The 20493-nt window shown below is 35.4% G+C and overlaps 1 protein-coding gene across 6 annotated transcripts in view; it reads left to right on the top strand.

The window, feature by feature from the left end:
• The window catches only part of CENPE (centromere protein E), an 82635-nt gene that overhangs the window by 39287 nt on the left and 22855 nt on the right, over window positions 1-20493 (top strand). For 4 of the 6 annotated variants that reach the window (XR_012023442.1, XM_072810664.1, XM_072810663.1 and 1 more), the window contains 17 exons: window positions 1958-2161; window positions 3997-4155; window positions 6464-6754; window positions 8032-8322; window positions 9749-9991; window positions 10140-10298; window positions 10486-10770; window positions 10911-11015; window positions 11185-11472; window positions 12065-12223; window positions 12400-12681; window positions 13478-13636; window positions 14230-14499; window positions 15107-15265; window positions 15430-15720; window positions 16975-17079; window positions 19006-19224. Coding sequence is in view for 5 of the 6 variants with exons in the window: in XM_072810664.1 (XP_072666765.1) it covers window positions 1958-2161; window positions 3997-4155; window positions 6464-6754; window positions 8032-8322; window positions 9749-9991; window positions 10140-10298; window positions 10486-10770; window positions 10911-11015; window positions 11185-11472; window positions 12065-12223; window positions 12400-12681; window positions 13478-13636; window positions 14230-14499; window positions 15107-15265; window positions 15430-15720; window positions 16975-17079; window positions 19006-19224 (3669 nt within the window). In the remaining variant the exon portion in view is untranslated. The remainder of the gene's footprint in view (window positions 1-1957; window positions 2162-3996; window positions 4156-6463; window positions 6755-8031; window positions 8323-9748; window positions 9992-10139; window positions 10299-10485; window positions 10771-10910; window positions 11016-11184; window positions 11473-12064; window positions 12224-12399; window positions 12682-13477; window positions 13637-14229; window positions 14500-15106; window positions 15266-15429; window positions 15721-16974; window positions 17080-19005; window positions 19225-20493) is intronic. The other 2 variants (XM_072810665.1, XM_072810666.1) reach the window with 2 other exon arrangements.

The raw sequence follows: 20493 nt of genomic DNA, 5'->3' as shown, positions 1-20493 counted from the left end.
ATGCAATCATAGGGCCCCCTGAGAAGGGGCAATGGCAGCAGAGTGAGGGAGAGGGAGAGTTCTATTCACTGGAACCAGCTGGTCTGTGGTATTAAGTTTATGTTAGAATCATCTGTGTTCATAAAAAATGTCCTACTGGCACTTTTCTGTTTCTTGGAGTTTCTCAAATCTGGGATAGAAGGGTAGGATCAGCTTGGTCTTCTGTTAACATGTTCATGATGGAATCTCATGTGGATCCCTCTATTCATCTGGGCCCCAGAGGGCTGTATTAGTAGGTCTCTCATGAATTCCCTTGGAGTGCCCAATTTGAATCCTGCCTGATGTTTCTCTCTAGAAATGCAGTTCCTCTAGTCTGTCTCAACAGAAATTTTAAACAATGATTAGTAAGCTTATCTAATGTAAAAGACACAATTCTTTTTCTTTATTTTATAATATCTGTTAGATTTTGCTCATGATAGCTGAAATACTTTCTGGGCTGAGTTCAGTTCTGAAATGTACCTTGGGTATTCTCACATACTTTGTCTCAGCCTGCTTTGTTTTTGTGTACATTCCTACATTTAGAAGTATAGATGCAAGTTTCTGAATTACAGTATCTGACAAGCTAGTCCCAATGACTTTTCCTTACCTTAAGTTCTCATGTAATTAGCTCTGTGTTTGCTATTGTCAGAAACTCATGCATGCTGCCAACAGTAAGAGAATAGATTTGTCCAAACTCATTTAAGAGAATTGAGCAACTACTAAAAATTACAATTTGAAGATTATGTAACAGCATGGGAAAATGCATGTGATCTAAGTGGAAAAAAGCAAAAACGAATTTTACATATATTAATCATTAGTCATAATTACTGTGTTCAAAATTTTTTCAAGGACAAACTGAAAGAAAATATTCTAGAATTCTAGTACTGGATTGTGTAAACTAGTGACATTGGATGGGATTTTTCTTTCTGTTTTTCAGTTTCTAATGCATTTGTAGATTATCATAGAATTTTTTTAAGCTTTTATTTATTTGAGAGAGAGAGCAGGGGACAGAGAGAGAGGAAAAGAGAATCTCAAGCCAACTCCCCATTGAGCGTGGTGCCTGACACAGAGCTAGATCACATAACCTTGAGATCATAACCTGAGCCAAAATCAAGAGTTGGATGCTTAACCAACTGAGCCACCCGGGCACCCCTATTATTAAAACTTTTTAAAACATATGTGGCCGATATGGAGCTGAATTTATTTCCTGGATGTGTAAGGTTATATAGTGATAACCTAATTTCATACCATTGATTATAATGTCAGTCTTTGTCTCCTTTTATCAAGGAGTAAACATATTAGATTATCTTTGCTTAAGACTTATTAACAGATAAATGAATTTATACAACATGCTTTTCTTAAGCAGAATATAAAAAGTATATTTTTTAGAAAGATGGATTATACTTCTATAATATGAAATCCGTTTCCATCAAAATTATTTTGCCCTCTCATATGATAAAACTCCAGCCTTGTATGAATACGACTGCTTCTGAAAATAATGATTTCTTGAGTGTGAGGGATAGAGAATTATTTCCAACTTTTGATGGAAAGAATGTGGGGGAAATGTGAGGTAGCTTACTCTTTCATAAAATTAGGTTGATCTATTATCATACATGACGATACTTTTAATTATCTACAGCTGTGTAGGTAGTTCTTATCCATGAACAAAAGTATGCTTAAGGGCATAAACTCTGGAGCCAGACCTCTTGAGTTCAAAACCTGAGTGACTTTGGGCAAAGGACCTGTCATCCTCTCTGGGATTCAATTTCCTCATCTGTCAAATGTAAATATTACTAGTACATACCTCATAAGGTTAGAGTGAAGATTAAATGTATATGCAAGTAGTGCCTGATAAATAATTTTAAAATGTAAGTTTTGGCAATTTTTATTTAAATTGTTATTAATTGAGAAATTCTTCTTTAATCTATTTATATTTTAGATGGTTGACACAGATAAAAAACAGAATTTGAAAGCCAAAAATACTCAAGCACTGGTTGTGAATGTTGAAGATAATGAGCTAACTGAGCAACAGAGAAATATATTTTCTTTAATACAGGAGAAGAATGAACTGCAACGAATGTTAGAGAGTGTTACAGCAGAAAAGGAACAGTTAAAGACTGACTTAAGGGAAAATATTGAAATGGTAGGATCTGGCACTGTATCCTTACTTAGCAATATGTTTTTGTCTTGTATGTTCTGGGTTTTTATGACTTCACTGAGGCATAATTTACATATGAGAAATGCATCTCATGCAAGTGTACAGTCTGATGGCTTTTGACAAATATCACTCCTTGTGTACCCTCCACCCTAGTCAAGATGTAGAGTATTTGCCTCACCCTACAGAGTTCTCTTGAACCTTGACCCAGTCAATTCTAACCTCACACTCTGCCCTATATAGTCACTGTCCTGATGTTTTTTAAATATAGATCACTTTATCTCTTCTAGAACTCCATACAAATAGAATCATACAGCATGTACTCTTTTGTACCTTACTTTTTTTTTTTTTTTTTTTTTTTTACACTCCTTTTTATTTCTGGGTAGTGTTCCATTTTGGATAGACCACAAGTTGTTTAACCTTTCTCCTGTTGATGGAAATTTGAGTTCTCTCCACTGTTTGGCTATTTTGAATGAAGCTGCTGTAGTAAACATTCTTACATAAATCTATGAACTCTTTAAAAAAAATTTCTCTAGGCTAAGTATCTAAATGGCATAGCAGGGTCATAGCAAATTACTAAACTGATTTCCAAAGCAGTTGGACCATTTTACATTCCTATCAGCAAATTAAGAGAATTCTGATGACTCCACATACTCAGTACTTCATATTCCTGGTGATTTCAATTTTAGCCATTCTATTGGATATGTACCTCATTGTTTTCGTTTGCCTTTCCCTAATGATTAAGGATATTGATAATTTTCTCATATGCTTTTTGGCCATTGCATATCTTTCTATAAGTTATCTGTTCTCTCAGTGTTGTGTTGTAGATTTTAGTGTTCCAATCTTGTCCATATTTGGTTAAATTTGTTCCTAACTGTATTCTCTTTTATTTATTCTGTTGTAGTTTCTAAACTTCATTTCTAATTATTTGTTAATGTTTTCCATATTGTCAAATCTACTTTAGTTTTTGTATTTAGGGACAGTATAATATGGGTAGATCGAAATTAGCATTTTTAGAAGTTTACTGTGGATTACAAGAGAACCTGACCTTTTGTGTAATTTTCCATATTCTTGGGATTGTCTGTTAGGTCAAAAGAGCTAAGTATAAATAAGAATACAGACAGAAGTTGTAACTCTTCTTGGTCTTACTTTGCAGTGTTTCTATGGTCATGACCCTTGAGAATGTCACTGTTTTAAGTTTATAACTAGGGTTAGCCCAAGTCATGCTAGCAAAGATTGGCTGCCATTTTGAGCTTGCTGTTAACTGGTGCCCCAAACCATAACCATTCTAGCATATGAAAAGCCCATAACTGTAGTCTCACCATCAGTTCATGAGAGCTTAGAGACAGTCTCCCTTGGCTTGAGGGTGGGAAAATATCAAACCTCTCAAGATAGAATACTAAATCCAGTTCTAATTCTCATGGTAGGAATATAAGTGAAGCAATAAAGAAACAGCATAAAAAGCAGATGTTTGGCATCTATATGATTAAATTAAAGACTTTCTTTTTTGGGGCGTGTGAGTGGCTCAGCGTTTAGTATCTGCCTTTGGCTCAGAGTGTGATCCTGGAGTCCCAGGATCGAGTCCCACATCAGGCTCCCTGCATGGAGCCTGCTTCTCCTTCTGCTTGTGTCTCTGCCTCTCTCTCTGTGTTTCTCATGAATAAGTAAATAAAATCTTTTTTAAAAAAAAAGAACTTTCTTTTTAAGGCAGTCTTTTCCCATAGAATTTGCCATGATTTCTTCATTTTCAGGCTGAGATAAATGCTGATTTTTATCGGATTTCATAAATGTAATATTTAATCTCAACTTTCAAAAAATTCTAGACTATTGAAAACCAAGAAGAATTGAGAATTCTTGGAGATGAACTTAAAAAGCAACAAGAGATACTTGTACAAGAAAAGAACCACACTATAAAGAAAGAAGAAGAACTCTCTAGGACCTATAAGAAATTAGCAGAAGTTGAAGAAAAGTTAAAGGAAAAGGTGAATTTTTAAAGCTATCATCCTGACTAAACTTTTTTTTAATACATTTTGATTGCAGTAGAACTAAATTCTAGAAATAGCATATATTTCCCAAATGAACAGATCTTAATGCTAATATTAGTGGACAGTTTCAACACCTACCTAGCTCTTAACCAACATCCTTTTTTGTGAGATTTATCTTACCCTAATCTTTAGATGAGACATTACCTTGATTCATCTAAGTTAATCATACAATATTCATTCATCAGAGACTTACTGGGAACCACCTTAGCCCAGGAGCTGTTCTGGGTACTTGAGATCCATCAGTTAATAACACAAAGATCCTGCCTTTATAAAGATATATTAATGATTCTTAAAATTCTTTAAAGAATTCTTTAAGATTCTTTAAAGATTTTTGACCGTTACCATCTCTTAGACATTTACAGTTTCCTGTGTCATTTCTTTTATGGAAGTCAGGTGCTGTTATAATTCATAAGAGCTAAGACTCTTGTAATAATGGTGCTGCCCAAGTAATTCTAGAGTGTACCTACAAAGATTTTTTTCTGTTTTAAGGATAGTGCCAGATGCATTATAAATAATAGATTGTGATTTCCCACTGTGCTTCTGTGGAGTGCTTTTTCCTAGTATGTACTCTCTTAATTCTCCTCCTTTTCACTATAACGTAATCAAATACTAAAATCTTATGTCAGTTTCATACTCATCCTAAAGAAGGGAATTAACAGGCTTGTATAAAACATAATGCCTCACTAAAATGGACAACTCAACTCAGGAAACAACACATATTGACAAGGATGCAGAAAAAGGGGAACCCTCTTACACTGTGGGTGGGAATGCAAACTGGTGCAGCTACTCAGGAAAACAGTATGGAAGTTCCTCAAAAAGTTGAAAATAGAGCTACCCTGTGACCTAGTAGTGCACTATTGGGGATTTACCCAAAGGATACAAAGAGTGAATCAAAGGGACATGTGCACCCCAATGTTTATAGCAGCAGTGTCCACAATAGCCAGAATATGGAAAGAGCCCAGAAGTCCATTGACAGATGAAGGATAAAGAAAATGTGGTATATACACACAATGGAATATTACTCAGCCATGAAAAAGAATGAAATCTTGCTATTTGCAACAACATGGATGGAGCTAGAGGGTATTAGCGTAAGCTAAATAAGTCACAGAAAGACAAAAATACCATATGATTTCACTCGTGGAATTTAAGAAACAAAACAGATGAACATAAGGGAAGGGAAGGAAAAATAAAATAAGAGAAAAATCATAAGAAATTCTTAATTATAGGAAACAAACTGAGGGTTGCTGGAGGGGAAGTGGGTGGGGGAATGGGGTAACTGGGTGATAGGCATTTAAGGAGGGCACTTGAAGTAATGAGCATTGGGTATTATATGCAACTGATAAATCACTAAATTCTACCTCTGAAACTAATAATACACTATATGTTAATTAAATTGAATTTAAGTAAGTTTAATTTAAAAAGTTGATGCCTTATTGTTTGGGCCAACCCGTAAGGACCTCATTAGAAGTAAAAATAGATTATCCAAAAAGTTTTTAAGGAATGAAGAATTACAGTTATTTGGCAGCTATACCTTTATATTTAATGTTTCTTTTCAAGTTTTTCTCATTTTCACTTTGTCTCCTTAATTAAGCTACTGATACTGTATTAATTTCCTAGACCCTCTATCAAATTACCATAAACTTGATGGCTAAAAAATAAGAGAAATTTATTGTCAAATTTCTGAATCTTAGAGGTCCAAAGTCAAGTTGCTGGCAATACCATGTCCCTCTGAAGGCTCTAAGGAAGAATCTTTTCTTGAGTTTAAATGTTTCTTTAAAACCGAGCCAGCTGGAAAAGAGGAAGGCAGTTAGGATGATGTGGTTATAATACCAACTATTCCTGGCTGCCAACTGTCCTTGGTGTCCTGGGCTTATAACTATATCCCTTTTATCTCTACCTCCATCTTCATAGAACTTTCTCTGTGTGCCCTTTTTTGCCTCTTATAAGGACTCTCATTGCATTTATGGCCCACCCTACTCCAGTAGAAATCCATCTGTAAAAACTGTATTTCCAAGTAAGGTCATATTCTGAAGTTCTGAATTGACTTGAATTTTGGTAGAACACTGTTCAACCAACTACAGTCACTGTGCTTAGAAGGTTACTTTACTTGAAAGCTGTTTGACCATTTACATTGGGAGTGTATGCAGGGCTGTGATAATGATTATTTCAGTTCAGAAAATACATTTTACGCAAGAATTTTAAGAATATATAGGCAAAATGATAATTAAAAATTTTATTTCTTAAGAACCAACAACTACAAGAAAAACAGCTACAACTTCTTAGTGTACAAGAAGAAATGAGTGAGATGCAGAAAAAGATGAATGAAATGGAGAATGTAAACAATGAATTTAGGAACCGAGAACTGACATTGGAGCGTATAGAAATGGAGAGGCTAGAGGTGGCTCAGAAGCTCCATGAAAATGATGAGGAAATGAAATCATTAACCAAAGAAAGAAATGATCTAAAGGAATTACAGGAATCATTTGAATTAGAGAGAGAGCAACTTGAAGGATTCATAAGAGAAATCGAAGTTACAGTAAGTTATTACCCTTTTCTTTCATCTATTAAATGTTTCTTTAAAATGGAACTGATTGGAAAAGGGGGAGGCAATGTTAGGATGATGTGGTTATAATATTCTTTAAACTCCATTTACTAATAAAGGGACTAGAAACAAAAGAACAACTAAAAATTGCTCACATGCATCTTAAAGAACAACAGAAGCTATTGATGAACTAAGAAAAAATGTTTCTGAGAAGAACGTTCAATTAATAAATACTTAGAAGGACTTAGAAAAATCCAATACTGAATTACAAGAAAAGATTTCTGTCTTCCTTCTCTCCTTTGTCCCTTCTTTCCTTTTCTCTTTGAAGGAAAGATGATTAGTAAGTGGTGAATGTGTTTGTTCATTTATTGGATATTATTTGTTGAAAGTCTAATGTGGCAGGCAGAGTTACAGGTTATAGAAATAAAATGGGAACAAGAGGAACAAAATTTCTGTGATCATAGAGCGTAATCTAATGGAAAGAGATGATAACGGGTAAATAAGCAAACGAACAAAGGTAATTTGAGATAATGGCAGCTGCTATAGAGAAAATGAAACATTGAGATAACTGAAACAACCTATGTTAAAGGCCACCATGTGCAAGGTATTGAAACTGTGAGTGAATGAGTCATTGTCCTCCCCATGCCCCCCCCCCCCCAGTAGGGGCATATAAAATAATCCCTCAATTCCAGTAGGACAAATGCAGAAATAGGACATGCAAATTTACATGGAACCATTAATGACCATAGGAAAGGGGAATCAATCTGTAAACATAAAAAAATTGAGACATAGCATTGGAGCTCATCTGAAAATGAGGGACCATTCATTAATTGGCATATAATCTGCTCAATGATTGATTTTTCTCTGGTAGCATTTGGGAACTAGTAAAGAAATTAAGTGTACAACTCACTGAATCAACAGTATGTTAGTCAAGTATAAGAATTGGTTCACTCTGGATGTAAGCTGGAGCAAAAGAAAATTATGGCAGAAAATGACCAGCAGAAAAGTCATGAAGAACTTCAGTAGGAATCAAGAGAATGTGAATAAATTGGGGAGTTCATGATCCACAGTAGGCAGTGGGTTCTAGATCACTTTTATTTCTGTGGACAGTATCCTCATCTTTTCTCTTTAAAGAATTATGATAATACAGCAGCTCTTTCTGCTCATGGGTCCTGTCCCCGTGCTTTAATAAAGTCACCTTTTTGTGCGCACACGCACAAAATCATAATAATCTCCAGATAGTAACCTTGGTATTTTATGTATATCACAAGATCCCAGTGCTTCATGAGGAACAGGAGCTACTGCCTAATGTGAAAGAAGTCAGTGCTACTCAGGGAACAATGAATGAAGGGGAGATATTGAAAAAGCAGTCCAAAACCAAGGATTCAATGACACCAGCACGCATAGAAATAGAAAGGCTTGGGTTGACTGCAAAACTTCCAGAAAGTCATGAAGAAATAAAATCTCTAACTGAGGAAAGAGACAACCTTAAAACAATAAAAGAAGCAGTTCAGGTTGGACAAGAGCAACTGAAAGAAGACAGTAAAGAAATGTTGGCTGAAGTAAGTTTCATGCTTTCCTTTGATTTAAGAGGTGTTTTATAAGAATCAAGTCTTTGAGGGATGCCTGGGTGGTTTAGTGGTTGAGCATCTGCCTTTGGCTCGGGGCATGATCCCAGGGTCTGGGATAGAGTCCCACATTGGGCTTGTTACAGGGAGCCTGCTTCTCCCTCTGCCTATGTCTTTCCCTCTCTCTTCGTTTCTCATGAATGAATAAAAAAAAAAAAAAGATCTAAAAAAAAAATCTTTGGGGAAGGAAGCACTTGTGCTACAGTTACAATATTACTACCATGTTTTCTTTAAATGTCTCTTAATTATAAAGTGATTGGAAACAGAACTAAAAATATAAATACTAGCAGGGTGCCTGGGTGGCTCAGAGGTTGAGTGTCTGTCTTCAGCTCAGGTCATGATTCCAGGGTCCTGGAATTGAGCCCCATGTCAGACTCCCTGCTCAACAGAGTCCACTTCTCCCTTTCCTTCTGCCTCACCCCCTGCTCGTGCTCTATCTTTAAAAAAAAAAAAAAAAAAAGAAGAAGAAGAAGAAGAAAATCTTAAAAAATTAAAATTATAAATACTAGAAAACTAGGTAGATGTGTGTGTAGGTAGGTGTGTGTGAGAGAGAGAGAGAGAGAGAGAAATCTTCCCCCTTTTCTCTCCACATTGCCAACACCCTGATCCAAGCCACTGTTATTTCTGTCCCTGACTTTCTGCAGTAGCCTCCTTACTGGCCTCCCCATATTCATTCCTATAGTTCTGTAATTCATTTCCCATTCTGAACCCAAGTAATCTTTTCTTCTTGAAGTCCTTTAAAATCATTTATTGCTGCTCTTGAACTGAAGACCAGAATCCCTCACATGGCTTACTTATGAGGCCCTAAGTCCCATTCCTTACTGGTCTCTAGCCATATTTCTGCTCACTCTTACCCTTGCTCATGATGCTTCAGCACTGTGCTTGGTCATTTCATGGCTTCCAGATGTTCTGGGGTCCCTGCCTACAGCATTTCCATTCCCCCTTGCCCAACTAGTTCTCTCATCCTTCAGATCTCAGTTGAAGCTTTCCATCCCCCAGGAAACCTTCCTAACCACTAAGGGTAAGTTAGGTCTGCCACATACCCTGCAAGAACCCAGAACCTCTGTTGGATAAGATTTGGCATAATGTCTATCTTTCCCTCTAAAGTGCAAGTCTCAAAATGGCAAATATCATATAAGTCTCATTTACCATTTTATCTCTAGCTTCTAGTAGGATGGTGACAATACAATGAGCCCTCAGGAAGTTAGTGTTCAGCACCTGAGTATTGTCGAGTGGGAGTGAAAAGAATGCTCTGTAACGAGCCACTGAATCCTGACTTCATTGTTTTAGGAAGTATCATGATTTATTTTATCCTAGAGTTAAAATAAAAGATCTTTGATTGTCAACTCTATTGTTTTAGGATTCTCTTAATATCTCAGAACCTCAAAATAAACAAGAACAGTCCTTTGACATGAAAGAAAGAGAAGATGAAGCTGAGGAAATCGTGAGTGAGTTGGAGCAACTGCAGGAGCAGCTTAAAGCCAAAGAGGCACCACAGCCAAGAGTGGGCATGGAAAGGCTTGAGATGTCTGAGAAGCTACAAGAAGTTCTTCAGTCTGAAACTAACCAACTCAAAGAAAACATGAGAGAAATCATAGCTAAAGTAGGTTTCACCTTTCCCCATGTGCTTTTTTTTTTAACACTTTATAAGCAGATATTTGTGCAAAAATTAAGCCTTTCAAAAAAGAAGTTAGAGTGTAATAGTTAAAATGTTTCTATAAATTTCTCGACAATTTTCTCTGATAATAAAGCACCTGGAAACTGAAGAGGAACTGAAAGTTGCTCGTTGTCACCTGAAAGAACAAGAGGAAACTATTGATAAGCTGAGAGTGAATCTTTCAGAGAGGGAAACTGAACTATCCAGCCTTCAAAAGGAATTAGAAATAACCAATAATGAATTACAGAAAAAGGTAAATTGGGGGTGAAGTTCATGTAGGAGAAAACTTGAGGGAGCTAGCTTAACTGAATTGTAGAAACTAATTTTATGTACTAAATTGTTATGCAGAACACTCTGGGTGTTTTTCCTTTAAAAACAAAAACATTTATGTATACACACACACATATAAACACACATGTTTTATGTGTATATGTATTAAGATCCAAGAGCTTCATGAGAAACAGCAATTTATGAGCACCAAAGAAATCACTGAGACTCAGGAAAAAATGAGTGAACTGGAGCAATTAAAGGAGCAACTCAGAGTCAAAGATTCATCATTACAAAATATAGAAAGTGAGAAGCTCAAGTTGACTGAGAAACTTCAGGAAAGTCAAGATAAAATAAAAATTGTAATTAAGGAAAGAGATGAACTGAAAAGAGTACAGGAACTTCTTCAAATGGAGAGAGACCAACTCAAAGCAAACATTAAAGAAATTGTAGCTGAGGTGAGTTTCCTTCTAATGTTTTTTGGGGTGTAAAAATAGTGTTAAGGTAGTTAACAGATTCACTATTGTTTCATTTTTACGCAACCATAAAGGGACTGAAAATCAAACAGGAACTAAAAACTACTTATGTTCTTTTGAAGGAGTACCAACAAACCATTAGTACTAGGAATATTTCAAAGAAGACAGACCAAGAAGCAAATATTGAGAGAGTTATAGAAAGTTCAGATGCTGAATCACAAGAAAAGGTAGATCTTGTTTCATTAAGTTGGAAAATGACATCTGATTATTGTGTTGCTCATTGTCCAGTAGAAGAAAATAGTATATACATTAAAGATGACTGATTTAATTTAGAAACAATTTTTATTTTTCCTACAAATTTCTGCCTGTGTCCTAACTTGTTTTATTTTTTCCCAGATTCAAGAACTTCAGGAGAAAGAGCATCAGCTTCTTAAGATGAAAACTGTCAGTGAGACTCAGGAAAAAATATGTGAGATGGAACACTTGAAGAACCAGTTTGAGGCCCAAAAGTCAACTCTGGAAAATATAGAAATGGAGAATGCAAGGTTAACTCAGAGACTTCATGAAAACCTTGAAGAAATGAGATCTGTTACAAAAGAAAGAGATGATCTTAGGAGTATAGAGGAGACTCTCAAAGTAGAGAGAGACCAGCTCAAGGAAAACCTGAGAGAAACTGTAATTAGAGTGAGTTACCACCTTTCCCCCATTCAGTAAATATGACATTGTATCCTAAAAGAACCATGGGCAGAAGGGTTGATGGGAGTGTAAAATCCATCCAACTGGGTAAGGTTGGAGGGGTAATATTTGATAATATATTTCAAATATTTCAATAAGTTTATTCATTGACCCCAAAAGTCCAGTCATAGCTATTTATCCTGTACACATCACATTAACACAGTTGTGCAAAGATATCTGTAGAAGGATACTCATTGCAAAAAGTTGCAATAACAAAACAAAGCAAACAAAAAGAAAATAAGGAAAATGCTAAATGTCTATCAGCAGGGGACTGGTTAATTAAGTATAACACATGCAGACCATAGACTAGTAGGCCACTAGTAAAGAATGAGGTGGTGCCAATGGTGCTGATTTGGAAGTATCCTATTGGGGAAAGGAGATAAGCTGTGGAGTAATATATCTAGCATGTACTGAAATTAAGGTGAATTTAGAGGATGAGACCTAAGGGGGCAGGGCATATTTACCTCTTGCCCTCTCTATCTTTCTATACACTGAATTTTCTTACTCTGAATATACCATTTTCCTTTCTCTAATAATAAAGGACCTGGAAAAACAAGAGGAACTAAGAATTGCTCGCATGCATGTGAAAGAGCACCAGGAAACTATTGATAAACTCAGGGGCCTTGTTTCTGAGAAGACAGATGAACTATCAAATATGCAGATAGATTTAGAAAACACAAATGATGCCTTAAAAACACAGGTATTTCTTTTTTTTTTTTTATTTGAAAGGTTGAATTAGGTCTTTTATGTAATGAAGCAGGATATGAATTAGCCTAAAATTGAAGACAAATATTTGCCTACCTAATTTTGAAAGTATTATTTAATATTTTTTTCAATATCTATCTATATCTTAATTTATTGTATGATTATCTCAAGATCCAAGAACTTCAGGAGAAAGAACATCAACTTCTTAAAGTAAAAAATGATCTCAGAGAAAATATGTATCAAACAGAGCAATTGAAGGAGCAATTACAGGCCCAACATTCAACCCTGGAAAGTGTAGAAACTGAGAGGCTGAGGTTAAGTCAGAAACTTCATGAAAACCTTGAAGAAATAAAATGTGTTACTGAGGAAAGAGACACTCTAAAAAGAGCAGAGAGAACCCTCAGGATGGAGCAATGCCAGCTCAGAGAAAGCCTCAGAGAAAAGGAAGCTCAAGTAAGTCACTCTTCCTATACTAGTGAGTAAACATGATGTTTTCCTGATAACGGTGAACCATTCTTTGACATAAGTGGCACCATAGATATGAGTGAACTGATAACCTTTCAGGCAGGTAATTTGGTATTGTTCTAAAAGTGTTAAATTCTGTAACCATTATTTTCTTTTTATTTATTTACTTATTAAGAGAGAGAGAGCGAGCACGGGAAGGCAGGCAGAGCAAGAGAGAAAGTCCTAACAAACTGAGTTTGGAGCCCCACATGGGGCTTCATCTCAACAACCCTGAGATCATGACCTGAGCTGAAACTAAGAGCCAGACTCTCAACAGCACCACCCAGGCGCCCCTGTAACCAGTATTTTCTTTGTAGACTTCATCCTACATATATATTTATGTATGTACACAAGCACACAAGGTTGTTGATTGTAGCAATTTGTAATAAAAAGTGGGAAACAAGCTAAATGTCCATCAGAAGGAAACTCAGTAAATATGAGCGATATGTCATAATACTCTGCAACACATTAAAAAGAAGAAATTGATTTGGGCTTCCAAATCAGGTTATTCAAATCTTAGAGGGAAAAGCAAGCTGTAGAATAGTATATATATCATGTGTTTGCTTTTCAAAAGTAAGACTAGGTCGTGGAGAGGTGAGGGCAGGGAAAATTTATAAGTTTCTAATAACAAAGTTGGAGAGTAAGAAGTAATAGTTTTATTATTTTTACTAAGGAAATGGGTCACTTTTAGGAAAAAAAAATAGCATTAACCTGTGTCACCATTCTTAAAATTTCTCTGACAAAGGATCTGGAAAAACAAGAAGAACTAAGAATTGTTTGCATGCATGTGAAAGAGCACCAGGAAACTATTGATAAACTCAGAGGCCTTGTTTCTGAGAAGACAGATGAAATAGCAAATATGCAAATGGATTTAGAAAATTCAAATGCTAAATTACAAGAAAAGGTATGGAGAATATGCTTGCTTGGATATTTGATTTAGTTGTACCTAAACTCCTTTGGGGGATGTAAAATGGTTTAGCCACATTGGAAAACATCTTAACAGTTCTTTACTGTTGCTGAACATATACCTACCCATAACTCAGCATTTCTATTCCTTGAGTATATACCTAAGAGAAAAAAAATGCATACTTCTACATAGCTATGTGCAAGAATGCTCATAACAGTTCTGTACTCATAACAGCAAAAAATGGAAAACAAGTGAAGTGCCTATCTATAGGAAAATGGATAAATCTATTGTGATTTATAAGTTCAAAAGCAGGCAAGATTCATCTAGAATGAAAAAAGTTCAGAACAGTGTTTAGTTGTGGGGGGGGCATACAGGAACCTTATAGCGGTGCTAGATATGTATACATGTGTCAAGAGTAATTAAGCTATATACTTAAGATTAATGTACCTCAAAAGAAAAATTCTGTATGAAATTAGGCAGGATATTAATGAGCAACATAGGAAGACTTGTCTTAATCAATTTAGACACTATTCTTTATGCTTCTCTTAAAAACTCTGTGTCCTAACACATTATTTTATGATTACCTTCAGATTCAACAACTTAAGGCAAATGAACATCAACTTTTTAAGCTAAAGGAGGATGTCAGTGAGACACAGAAAAAGACGTCTGAAATAGAGCGATTGAAGAAACAATTGAAGGGCCAAAGTTTAACTCTGGATAAAATAGAAATGGAGAACTTAAATTTGGCTCAGAAACTTCATGAAAACCTTGAAGAAATGAAATCTGTAATGCAAGAAAGAGATAATCTGAAATTGGAGAGAGACCAGCTCAAGACAAACCTACAGGAAACCATAGCCAGAGTGAGTTGTGCTCTTTTTACTTACCCAGTAAACATGTTTTTAGTACAAGAAGCTTTCTTTTTAAAGTACTGTTGAACATGTAAATGTTAAAACCTTCTAGGGAGACAGTTTAACAATGCCTTATTAAAGATTTGTCAGCATATATATCTGCTACAGTGATTCCACTTGTAGTGATTTATCCTACCAATATATGCGCACATTGGGGCAGAAATACAATAGCGTTCACTGCAACATTGTTAGTGCTGACGAAAATCTAGAAGCAATCCAACTGTCCACCAGGCTAAATGGGGTACACCTGTATAATGGATTACTCATAAGCATGAGAATAGGGCCCTTTTTACATAGTGTACTGATTTAGAATGATGTCCAAGTGGTATGAAAGGGACGAAAGCACTGACCGAGTTCACCAGGAAGCCCAACGAGGATAGATGAGGCTAGGGACAGGGACTTTCATTTATGTCCTTCTGTACGGTTCCAATCTGGAGGTGGTGTGCTTGTTTTTTGAACTATGAGCGTGCATTTTTAAAGATTTTGGTTAACTATTACATCATTAAGAAAAGGTAATGTACCTTTATACCATGGTATTTCTCAATTTCTTCTAATAAAGGATTTGGAAACACAACAAGAACTAAAAATTGCTCTTTTGCATTTGAAAGAACACCAAGAAACTATTGATAAATTCAGAGAGAGAGTTTCAGAAAAGACAACTCAGATTTCAAATATCCAAAAGGATTTAAATAAATCTAAAGATGAGTTACAGAAAAAGGTATGTGTTGTTTTGTTCTTTGAGGAGTAACTGCCCACAATCATTTGTGGAATAAGAAAGGATATAGATACAGATATAGAGATATACATATAACCAGTAGACACTATTTTCCTTCCTTGAAGGAATTCTGTTCACATTCTAACTTGTTTTATAATGATCTCAAGATAGAAGAACTTCAGAAAAAAGAGCTTCAACTTCTCAAAATGAAAGAAGATGTCAATAAAACTCATAAAAATATAAACAAAATGGAACAATTGAAGCAACAGTTTGAGGCCCAGAACTTATCTATGCAAAGTGTGGAAATGGATAACTTAGACTTGACAAAGAAACTTCATAAATGCCTTGAAGAAAAAAGAATTATAGCTAAGGAAAGAGATGAGCTAAGGAGGATAAAAGAGTCTCTCAAAATGGAAAGAGACCAATTCAGAGAAACCTTAACAGAGATGATAGCTAGCGTGAGTCCAGAATCTTCCCTTATCTAGTAACTGTTTATAAGAATCAAGCTTTTTCAAAAAGGGGAATAATTTGGTTTTGTTGTGGTGTGGGGTTTGTTTGCCTTTTTTGTTTTGTGGGGGGAGAGGAGGGTTGTTTGTGGGTTTTTTTTCTTTTTAGAAATTTCTACAAACAGTAAAAGATCATAGGATAACTATTACTATAATTTTTCACACAAATAGAAGATGCAGTTTTAAAAGAAGCCAAAATATTTTTCAGGAAATATCATTTTAATTATTTATTTTTAAGAAAAAATTTCTTACATAAAGCATACTATTTAATTTTTTAAAAAGGTTTTTAAACCAGGAAATGCCATTATCCTCCATAAAAAAATATTTGAAGGACTAGATTTGTAAAAGAGCTAAGTGCCCATCTCTCTGTCTCCTTATGATGGAGTTTTAGGCATGGGATCTTCTCAGTGAAGTTAGAGGGAAGCGGCCAGACACACAGCAGAATGAAATTCATCCAGTGAGACTGTCTTTAGGTATTCAGAATCACACCTTAAAAAACTCAGTGGAACCCTCTAGAAAATAACATACAATTCAGACAAGAAATTGCATAAAATCTATAAAAATCTTTTATTCTCATAATTCAGCAAGACTAGAACACCTTATCATTTGCAATATCAACAGAAACATGGACACTTGGGAACCATCCTTATGTGGGCCCTAATTAAATTTATAAAGAAATTTAATTCATTCAACAAATATTTATTAAACAGTGATTCTTCTAAATAGTGTAGTGAATAAATGAGAGAAAAGGTTTTGTTTTATATTTCTAATCAGAAGTACAAAAAGGAACAGGATATGTATTTTATGTTCCATTGTGCTGGGAAAAGTCTGAATAGATAGATATATTTCAGGTGGTTTTGCTAGTGTATTAATTGGCAACAATTCAGAGACTTGAAATTGTAAGAATCAGATATAAATCTAAAATCAAATTTGTGACTGAGCGTTATGGGAATAAATCCTGTCTCAAAAAATAATGTGGTTCTTACACGATTTTTCTTAATGAGTTGAGGCCACTCCCTACAATACTTAGTGGTACTCTTGTTATTTATTTTCTGGCCATTTTTAACTTTGTTTTTGAGTTGCAAGCTTATAATTCCATTATTGAAATGACATGAAAAAATGTAATTGGAAAAGCATATAGAGGTTATAAATATAAATGAATGTAGCTATAGTTGAAGCCTTATTTTTTTCTTTGTATCAATGCAGGACCAACAGAACCAAAAAGAGATAGTAAAATATGAAAAAAGGTTACAATGTAATGAAAAACACCACCTCACAGAAAGCCTAAGGGAGAAGTGCTCTAGGATAAAAGTAAGTGTCCCATGTTAAAATTATGAATGAATATTGGTACCCTTCCAAAGGCCTAAATGGAATCAAAGGAACCTCTATGGAATGAATAGATAGTGTTCAGTGTTTTTTTTAAACTTTATAATCTAGTATAGGTGTGCATGTGTATGCATATGTATATGCATAAACACACAAAACTGGTGGGGGGAGGGAGGTATGATTTTAAGGCCCCATTGGAAAGGTGGTATTTGAGCAAATACCTGAAAGAGGTAAAGAATTAAGTCACATAGCTGTCTGGGGGAAAAACAGGATGAGAAGAAAAAATGATGAGTACAAAGCTCCTGAGGCAGAAGCCTGCCTGATGGGTTCCAGGAACATCAAGAAGGGGAAAAGCTAATAAGAAATGATGTCAGAGAGCTCATGGGGAAGATACAAGCTGTGGGGCCTTGAAAGATCTTTGGGTTTTACTCTGAGTGAGATGGATATCTGTTGGAGGCTTTTGACCATGTGAGAGACATAGTCTAACTTACATTTGAAAGGGATGACTCTGATCGTTGTGTTAAAAATAGAGAGTAGAAGCAGGAAGAACATTTGGGAAACTAATTCCAATAATCCAGGCAAAGATGATGGTGGCTCAACCTAAAGAGGTATCAGTGAAAGCAGTGGGAAATATTTGGATTGTGAATATATACTGAGGGAATGATTTAACTGTCCTTCCTCTTAGAAGGCAAGATCCCTAAAGACTTTTTTGGTGTGTTTTTTATATCATTGAGCACATTCCTATCAGAATATGTTTTAAAAGTATAAACGAATGACTATACAGTGCTGTTCCATACCATAATTTGATTATACTGAGACCAAAGGCGGGAATCCCCTTTCCAACATCCCAGATGAATGAACAGCCTTAAGTTATTAAAAAGGAAACTCATTGTCAGCAGCCCTTTGTTTTATTATTTAGCACCCTGAATTAAACGTGTCATTTGTTATATGACTAGCAATTTGAACTATTGTGTTCTTCCACCTATACAATAACCAGTGTCCCCTGCATGGCCTCTAGTCTTTTTGAGCTTATAGGCCAGGCTTATTTAGTGTCTACCATTTGCATTAATACCAGGTGCCTTACCTCATGAGATACTCTTTATTGTTCCACTTACAGAGAAACTGAGGCTTGGAGAGGAAGTTTAGTAGCCCAAGGTCACATTAGCTAGTAGGTTGGTAGTCAGGATTTGAAATCAGGTGTAAGTTTAAAACTTGACTACAGAAACATTTTTATAAATAAAATTTTATTTCCCTTAAGCCATAATGTCTGTATTTTATAGATTACATAGATACAGGTATCATATAATAATTATTTTCCCCTAAAAACTCCATGGCAGTTACCATAGTCTTCATTTTGTAGTTGGAAAATGGTTCAGTGAGTTCCCTAGATAGAGCCTGAACTCTAACTCTGATAAAAAGTTAGAAAACTGAAATGCTAGGCAGATAAATAGAAATGTGTAAAGAGGCTGCACCAAGCAGGCAAACAGCTATTGGATTCTTTGTCACTTGTTTTACCTACAAACTCACACTGCCTACTGTAAACATGAGCCAGGATTCGGTCTTGAATTGTAATAGGTACTAGTTTGAATTCACTCAAATTTGTCTTCACTCTTTGTAGGTGGTCATTTAAATCATGAATGCAAAAAACTAAAAATGTATCAAAATGGTAACAGTAGTGGTTTCTGGGTTTGTTATATTTAAGTCTTTAAAATTTTCACAGTAATCATACATTATTACTATAATCCAAAATCAACAATGAACGTTTCTTTTTTTTTTCTTTCTTTTTTTTTTTTTTATTAGCACAAAGGTCTTAATTTGTTTCTGTACTACGGAAAATGTTAAAGCATAAATTTTGTTACAATTCTAGGACAAGGACTATTGTTAAACTGAATGATTTCTAATTTTTCTTAGGAGCTTCTGAAGAGATACTCAGAGATGTATAATCATTATGAGTGCTTAACTAGACTATCCCTTGACTTGGAGAAAGAAATTGAAACCCAAAAAGAGCTTTCAGTTACAATAAAAGCAAACCTCTCACTTCCACATTCACAAATCAAACAAATTGAAAAACTTCTCGCTGTAAACCAAAGATGTTCAATGGAATTCCACAGAATCATCAAGAGATTTCAGGTATCACCTTTTTTAGGAAAAGCTTTTAAATATTGCTATAAATTTTAGTTTTAACATCAGTATATTTAGGTCCTACTTTGGGAGTTGGCACATTTGCTACTTAGTATATTTGCTACTGAATTAAAGGTTATGTGTATCTCAGTATGTGCAAGATCCACTGTACATCTAGGATCTGTTCATTCACCAAAACTTGAGCTCTACCTGTGAGCCTAGATATCATCATGGTGCTTAAGAGACAGATAGCATTAACATCTCAGGTATCTCCCAATCTAGTGCATGAAGCAAACATAGAACCAGGTAGTAAGTATTGTGATAGAAGCAGGTGCAGGTTGTATGACATACCAGATAAAGAGTTACAGAAAACGAGATCACAGTCGAAGCTGGACTCAAACAGTAATGCTTGGAGTTCATTTTGCAGATGATGGGGAGCCACTAGGCAGTTATTTTCAGTGGTGGCAAGAGATGATCAGATTACCATCTTAGCTGCTTAACTATAGAAAAGCAGTGAGTTTCCTTGCAGCAGCGGCAGCTCCTGAGCAGGGTTGAACTAATAAACTAATGGTAACCAAATGGGAAAAAAAAAAAAAAGAAAGAAAGAAAGAAAGAAAAGCAATGAGTTTGTGGCAGAGAGAAGAGACAAGAGGCAGTATAATTTATAGTGGTCCACATGAGATAGGTGACCATACTACTAGAAAAGGATTTATAGGCATAGGTAGGATAAAAGAAATTAAATATTCAGCAATTTAAAATAATAGGTTCATGTGATTGATAGTGGAGGTAAAGGGGGAGACATTTAGATTGAGTGCCAGAATTTGGGTGTAGCCAGGTTTGTGCCATTAACTGACAAAAAAGAAAGAGAAACAAGGCAGATGAGGGCAGGAGAAGAGATCAGGTGTTTAGTTTCAGATGTTGTAAGGTAGAAATACCCATGATGGAGCATTCAAGAAGAGAAACCAAGTAGGCACTTAGTTGTGAGTCTGAGGTTTGTCAGGACTAAAGATAAAGGTATGAACTTATCAGCATGGAGATGCTAGATAATACAATATGTATGATAGGGCCACCCAGAAAGCATAACAGAAAAATAAGAGCCTTCGGATAAGAAGAGAACTCTAGAAAAGATCAATTTTCAAGAGCCAGTAGCAGAAAAGAGAGCAACACAGGGCTTTGAGGTTGGAAATGTCAAAGAGGCAAGAGAAAAATGAAGCAAAAGTGCCATTGCTCAAGTCAGTGGCGGACAGCATGTCAAAGATGAGGTGGTCAAGACAGACA

The sequence above is a fragment of the Canis lupus genome, chromosome 33 (genome assembly GCF_048164855.1).
Source record: "Canis lupus baileyi chromosome 33, mCanLup2.hap1, whole genome shotgun sequence".
NCBI classification, from domain to species: domain Eukaryota; kingdom Metazoa; phylum Chordata; class Mammalia; order Carnivora; family Canidae; genus Canis; species Canis lupus.
Note: the sequence above shows the minus strand (reverse complement) of the source record. Positions and strands in the feature narration are given on the sequence as shown.